General features: G+C 36.4%; 1 protein-coding gene across 1 annotated transcript; it reads left to right on the top strand.

Annotated features, from left to right (window-relative positions):
- The first annotated feature begins 1,783 nt into the window (after nucleotides 1-1,783).
- Nucleotides 1,784-7,720, top strand: LOC127289564 (uncharacterized). The gene is made up of 3 exons (XM_051317553.1): nucleotides 1,784-2,795; nucleotides 2,874-4,969; nucleotides 7,706-7,720. Exons 1-3 carry the CDS (start codon nucleotides 1,784-1,786, stop codon nucleotides 7,718-7,720), a joined length of 3,123 nt encoding a protein of 1,040 aa, XP_051173510.1.
- The last annotated feature ends 230 nt before the right edge of the window (nucleotides 7,721-7,950 follow it).

Here is a 7,950-nt window from a genome sequence, read left to right as displayed (position 1 = left end):
GGATTTTCAACATTTGTTTCAGTTTTTGTTAAATTTTCATTGTTTTCAATTATTTTATTTGTAGTATTTTCTAAAGCTTGTAATAACATTTCATCATCATCATCGTCCATCATGAAGGAGTTGTCAACCTATTTGAATTAATAAAATCAAAAATTTTCCTTCAGATTTACTAGAATCATTTTGAAATAGCTGATTTGAAAATATTTTATTGTTAATATCAATTATTTGTAACTGGTTAGCGTTAAGACTATCATAATTATAATGAGCTTTTAAAATGTAAGCTCTCTGCATAATATGTTCGGAAGCAGAAGCATTAAAATATTTTATATGCCGGTATTTTAAATAATTTTCATTTGAAGAAATTTTTCTTCTCTTCAACATCGTATTAAAAACCTCCCAGTATTTAACAGTTGTGCAACCGTCTTATAAATTTCATAGGCCTTTAATATTTGTTGACAATTTACTTTAATGTTTTTAAAATTAGCAGTAGTAAGCCCTGCATTACACACTTTATTATTTTTTTCAAAAACATTTTCAGAATGAAGTGATTTTTGTTTTTTTGTTAACTCTTCTTCTTCTTCTTTTTTTTCATTATTTCCAAAAGATTCCTCATTATTTTGTAGAAATTGGATGTTACATTTCTTCTTATTGGATGATTCAATATAAAATTTGTCAGATTCCATTGTATTTTCCAACCTAAAAACATCAAAAATATTGAAACACTTCAAAGGAAACGATTATCTGATATCAAATAAAGTAAATTAAATTAAAATGAAAATCCATATATAAAGAAAATATCTTAATTTTTAATAATAGGAAATATTGATATAAATAAAAATGCAAAAAAAAACTTTGTTTGACTGTGTTGAATATTCTTGCCTTTCAAATCCGGGAAAAGGTGGAAAATTTCACATTCAAAACCAAGCCTCGACACCAAAAAATTGTAGTCTTGACGCCAAAACATTTCTCATACTTTTCGTCAGGACTCGCGCTCAAATTCACACTCAAACACCTTTAAATTCTCACTTACAACCATACGACGCCACGCACACACTCACAAATTCCACACACATAATGGCGCGCGTCGTACGGACCACCAGTTGCTCATTAGATTCGTAGTAGACAAGTTCGTTCATAATCGCGTTAAGCAAATTATCAATTATTTCATCGAATGTAGATTCGCCTTTGTATTTCTCATTCTGTGTTGTGGTTTTCAAGTGTCTCACAATTATTAGTTTTGGTCGGACTCAACACGGAACATTATACAAAAATATACCTTTTATTTACAACGTGACCACACGACATGGTCACGCCATTTTTCTGTGCACTATTTCTCCGCAACAAGTGTTCGCTGTATTTTTGGAATAAATTAATTCTTGTCTGTATTTTTCTGTAAATTCCTTAATCCCCAATTCACTCACTCATTTCATTCAATATTAAACATTTGGTCCTTCGTGCCGGATAGTGTTTGGAAAAAAAGGGAAAATTGTGAGTTTTCGTCAGTACAGTGAAAGGTGAAATGCAAGTGTAGTGCGCAGGTGGTGTGGACTCAAGGCTCTCGCTCTGACGGACATCGACTTGCTCGGCGATTCTCAGTGTCGGCCATATTGGCTTCTCTCCACACTATATTACTCTCTCTCTCAACACGTGGTGCGCGCTCTCTCTCTCTCATTGGAAAGTGCTCTCTCTCTCAACACGTGGTGCGCGCTCTCTCTCTCTCCCAACACGTTGTGCGCGCTCTCTCTCTTTCAACAATTAGTGCTCGGTCTCTCTCCTTCTCACCATGAGTACAAAATCAACTGATTCGACACCGCATTCATCGACGGAAAAACTCAACGACGAAATTAGATCTCCCTCATCTGACAAGGAAGTCAAGGAAGTTACTCACACCATGGAGAAACTCACGGTGAAGGAAGAGGCATCACCCTTGAAAACGGACAATGCTCAGTCTCAATCAGGATCATTTCAACAGCCTCACACTCACTCGGAACTCAACAAGGAAGTTAACCTTGGCAAAAAAGGCAAGGTACTAACTCAACCACTCAATTCAAATAAGGCCACGCTCAAGGTACGACTCACTTTCAAAGTTGTTACGCAAATGAGCAGACTCAATCTGATGATTTCGTCTCGGTACGAAAATAAGAGATTACTCATCGCATCTCAAATGGACAAGCTCTTTAACACCAAGGTCATTTCATCGAAATCGGCCAGTGATCTCAACGCTTTGCTCGCCACGACAACGGAATCACTCAATGCACTCACTGCACTCGGTGCACCGGTAGATCAATGGGATTTAGTTTTGGTGCATTTTCTCACTCGGCGGCTGGATCCTCAAACTCGGGAAGCATGGGAAGTCAAGCTGGGGTCACGGTCGACCCCACCCACTTATCAGCTGCTCAAGGAGTTTCTCAACAGACGCGCTCGTGCATTGGAGAACATGCAATTAAACTCTCAATATTCTCAAGCAGCCAAAGCACCCGGCAACAACTCAACTGTTAAACCCAAGGTTACTTCTCATGCTCAAACATCACGACTGGCAAGAGCCCTCACGGTCTCTCATCAGGATTATGGATACGCTTGCTCATTTTGCGAAAACTCTCACTTCATCGTGGTGTGTGAAAAATTCAGGAAACTCACTCAACAAGAAAGACAGGATTTTGTCACCAAAAACCGTCTTTGCTTCAACTGTCTCGGCAGACACTCAGCTCATTCTTGTCAATCCGACAAGAGATGCAGGGAATGCAATGGGAAGCATCACACGATGATTCACGTACTGGATTCAAACGCGAACTCAAGTAAGGTCAACACTCAATCGGCGACAACTCACAATACTCAAAAGGACGAAAAGTCAGATTGACTGAATGTTTTGACAGCTCAAGGTAACAATCATTTCACTACTAGACCTATTGTGCTTCTTGCCACTTCTCAAGCTTTGCTTCTGCTCAATTCTGGACTTTCTCATCCGGTACGGATTCTATTAGATTCAGGGTCAGAATTATCTTTTATTTCTGAACAGCTTGTTTCAAAACTTAGACTCACAAGGCAATATTCAAATATTCCGATTGTTGGAATTGGAGGAACAGCATCCGGCAGTACTCGCGGAATAGTTTCAATCACGCTTCAATCAATTTACTATGATGAAACTTTATTGCTTAACGCTTACATCCTCTCAAAACTATCCTCAACACTTCCTTCAATCTCGCTTAATGCTCAATCCATTCCTGAATTTAAAGATTTACAATTGGCTGATCCTCAATATTTTCACAGCTCAAAAATAGACATCATCATCGGAGCTGATCATTATGGGCAATTGTTAAAACCAGGTCTCACTCACGGCAAGAACTCATCACTCACGGCTCAAAGAACGCTCTTTGGTTGGGCCATCCTCGGGCCAGTCACGGCAGACCATGGGGCCATTCCTGGGCCAGTCAATGCAGCCTCATCTTGGCCTGGTCACTCACATCATCTCTCGGTCAATCACCAGCTCAACGACATCTCAGATCTTTTGGCAAAATTCTGGGAACAAGAGGAGGTTCCACTCAAGGTCAAGGACTCACTCACACCAGAGGAACAAGAGTGTGAGCATCATTTTCAAACCACTCATTCGCGGGACTCAACGGGCAAATACATTGTACGATTGCCACTCAATTCATCATCGATGTCAAAATCAACACTCAGGCGGATCTCAAAAAATCAGGCTTACGGGGATCTCTACCAATCTTTTCTCAACGAGTACGAAAGGGACACTCACATGGTTCGTGCTCCATCATCGGATCAACCATCACCAGTTTACTACCTACCTCATCATGGCGTGCTCAAGGAACAAAGTACAACCACAAAATTAAGGGTTGTATTTAATGGTTCCAGCCCAACCAGCTCAGGGTATTCACTCAACGACATTCTTCACACCGGGGCGAAACTACAAAGGGACATCTCAGACGTGCTGCTCTGGACCAGGAGGTTTAGATTTATTTTCTCATCGGACATCACAAAAATGTTTCGCCAGATCAAGGTCGACCCACTTGATTGGGATCTTCAGCGGATATTATGGATCGATCGTGATCAACAGGAGGTGCCATATCAACTTACGACTGTCAGTTATGGTACGCAATCAGCACCTTTTTTGGCAGTTCGTGCAATTCTTCAGCTCATCCAGGATGAAGGTCACGGATTCCCTCTGGCGGTACCAGTTCTCATCAACGGCAGATATGTAGACGACATTTACGGTGGAGCGGATCAACTGGAGGAACTCATCCCTATTGCTCAACAAACGGAGGAACTTCTCAAACGCGGCGGCTTTCCATTGGCCAAATGGCAAAGCAACCATCCGGATCTAATCAACAGTATTGCACCTGGACAAATCTCAAAAGGGACTCACATATTCGAAAGCAACATCACGAAAGTACTTGGTCTTTCATGGTGCACTCAAAGTGACTGCTTTAAATTCATCTTTCAGTTACCAAGTCAATCATCGGGACCAACCACCAAGCGGATCATACTCTCGGAGGTAGCTCAACTATTCGATCCACTTGGATTCTTATCACCATTCATCATACGAGCCAAGATGTTATTACAGGAGCTTTGGTTAGCAAATCTCGGCTGGGACGACCCAATTCCCGATGAAATCATCAAAAAATGGTTCAAGTTCAAACGGGAACTTGATCAACTCTCAATGATTTCAATTCCACGGTGGCTAAATCTCACGGCACAATCAACGGTTGAACTTCATGGATTTTCGGACGCATCTCAATTAGCAATGTCAGCAGTCATCTATATCAAGTCAACAAACTCAGATCTCGAACCAACTCTCAATTTCGTTTGTGCAAAAACAAAGGTTGCACTACCCAAGAAACTAACCATTCCAAGGTTGGAACTCACGGCAGCGCAATTATTAACCCGACTCATGGTTTATATTCAACGGACGCTGGATTTATCTCACATGCCAGTATTCATGTGGACGGACTCACAGGTGACATTAAACTGGATCCAAAGTCGAATAGTATTAATAATAATAGAATATAATGAAATTAATTAATAATAAATTATTGATAAACAAAAAAAAATACAAATTTATTTTTCCGGTTATGTATATGAAGTACATCGGGCACAAAGATCCTTTTAGGTATACGTTACTGACAGACACTGCAGAACCTCACTATGCTCTCTACTTTTCCTAGTTTGCAACCGAAGGAAACAGTCTTATCGAACCGGAGCTTTTCGATCTGGCTTCAATTGTAATTTAATGATTTCACATATTAATAATAAAATAATGGTAATTAAATTTTTTTAATAATATTGCCAGTCACAAAGTAAACCTATTGATCCAGTTTTATTCCACAATTAGTCGCTTCTTATATGACCATATATGGACATGTTCTAGAAATCATGTGACTCGGGCGGATCAATCAGCGCGTTGCTGGGTCCTACCACGCCGCGTATCCCCACCACTGTAAAAACTATCCTAGCTCGTTCACATTATTTTGGCTTTAATTTAAACTACAATCAGTCTTTTTCAGGACTACAAGTTAGCATAATTCCAAAATCGTTAATTTAAACTACAATCAGTCGTTTTCAGGACTACCAGTTTGCATAATTCCAAAATCTTCAATTTAAACTACAATCAGTCCTTTTCGGGAATACCGAAAAGTTTTAATTAATCTCAAGCGTTTTTTAAATTTTTGTCCGCCATTTTGGAATTTATTTTATGTTTGCTTATTTATTAAAAATAACTTTAAATTCGTAATCAGCGGCCAGGAAAACTCCCTAGGAAAGAGTTTCAATCATTTTCGAGCGTTTTTAAAAAAATTTGTCCGCCATTTTGGATCTGCCATTTTGGAATTTATTTTATTTTTGCTTATTTAATAAAAATAACATTAAATTCGTAATCAGCGGCCATGAAAACCCCTTCGAATAGAATTTCAATTAATTTCGAGCGTTTTTAAAAATTTGTCCGCCATTTTGTATTCGCCATTTTGGAATTTATTTTATTTTTGCTTATTTATTAAAAATAACTTTAAATTCGTAATTAGCGGCCAAGAAAACCCTCTAGAATAGAGTTTCAATTAATTTCGAGCGTTTTTAAAAAAATTTGTCCGCCATTTTGGATCCACCATTTTAAAATTTATTTTATTTTTGCTTATTTATTAAAAATAACTTCAAATTCATAATAAGTGACCCAAAAAACCCCTGAGAAATAAGTTTTAAGCCATTTTGATCAATTTTAAAAATTTTTACCGCCATTTTGAATTCGCCATTTTGAATTTTGGAAAACTAACATTATATTTGCATTCAGTGACCCCAAAAACTGTTGTATGAGGTGTTTTAGATTGAATGGAATTCTTTAAGACGTTTAATTCACAAATTTATTTTTAAATTTTCAAACTTACTGCCATTTATGCGCCATAATGGAGCCGCCATTTAAAATTTTGAAAAACGCCACTCGGCATTCGAAAGTATAGAAATTTACGAATTTTTTAATCCCTAGAACATTGAAATCCGTCAAAACCATTTTTGGGCAGAAGCCTGTCCTTGTTGACGTGGAACGTCCCATATATATTTTATATCGTTATTTCTATTAGGTTATTACACATTATTATTGTTTATAATAAATATTATTACTATTAATATTTCTTTTTGTTAATTAAATAATTATGCTTGTTCAAATTCATATTTACTATGTTTGATGTATCACGTATTATAGTTTATAAGGATTGTTTTTATTTTACTTCATATGATCTATATTAATGTAATTCTTCTTCTTTTTTTTTTTTTTTAAGTTTGTTATAATAAAAGTTTTTATCAATTTGAAATAAAATAAAGTTATATACATCGATAGTGTAGCAAAATTTGACAAGGTGTATACATATACAGTCATTGCCGACAATATGGCGTGTCGCGGTGTACTCGTATGGTCAGTAATAAAAGGAATACAAAAACCGCTTGCTTATTCCCTATAATTTTTTTTTTTTATTATTTTTGATTGTTGAATCATACATTTTAAAATTTCATGTAAAAATAGAGTAGATTTTGCGAATGTTTATTAAATAATTTTAGAATTTTGAAAGTATTATTTTTGTTTGATTGATTGGTCTTGGTTGTACACATTCATAGATGCAATGTCCACTATACATCACATGGTTTCCATAATTCTAAACTCGCATGGTCGATAATAAAAGTCGATATTTGGTTAAAGCTACATAAACTAGCATTATTTACAATTTTACGCATGTGCATAACTTTTGTCTTTAAGGTTGGTTTACTTTGTATATTGTATTGTTATCGTGCGATACACATGCTGTATGTTTTAAGGCTTACGCACAAGTGAATCTAATATATAAAATAATAATTTTTGTTTTTTGACATGATGTTAGGGTTGTCGCACAATGGCTTCATGTGTGTATAACATTTATTTTAACATAATGTTAGGGTTGTCGCACAATGGCTTCATGTGTGTATAACATTTATTTTAACATAATGTTAGGGTTGTCGCACAATGGTTTCAAGTGTGTATGACATTTATTTTAACATAATGTTAGGGTTGTCGCACAACGGTTTCAAGTGTGTATGACATTTATTTTGATATTTAAGAAGTGGAACAAAATAATCATGGATGGCACTATTTCCTTGGCGGATTGTTTAAACTTTTTGAAAATTAAGTCTTGTCCTCCCTCCTTATATTTTCATTGCCCTCAATGAAAATTTGCAGGTGGAGTATGATTGAATCTAAACCGTTGTTCTTGTATTTGTACGTCTTTTTCGCATAGCTATGACTCTATACAATATGTATAAATTTTTAATAACTATGAGAGCGATTAAGACAAGTACTATTTTAAAGGCCAATGAAATGTAGTTGGTTGCGTCAAAAAATATCCCCAAAAATGGAATTTCCATCTGAAAAATTAATTTTTTATAAGTTTTGCTCTTTTGGTGTGTAAACACCTTAAATTTTTT

The sequence above is a fragment of the Leptopilina boulardi genome, unplaced genomic scaffold (genome assembly GCF_019393585.1).
Source record: "Leptopilina boulardi isolate dan_hultmark-lab unplaced genomic scaffold, ZJU_Lbou_2.1 LbouV2_47, whole genome shotgun sequence".
NCBI classification, from domain to species: Eukaryota; Metazoa; Arthropoda; class Insecta; order Hymenoptera; family Figitidae; genus Leptopilina; species Leptopilina boulardi.
The sequence above is the reverse complement of the archived record's forward strand: the minus strand, read 5'-3'. Positions and strand labels throughout refer to the sequence as shown.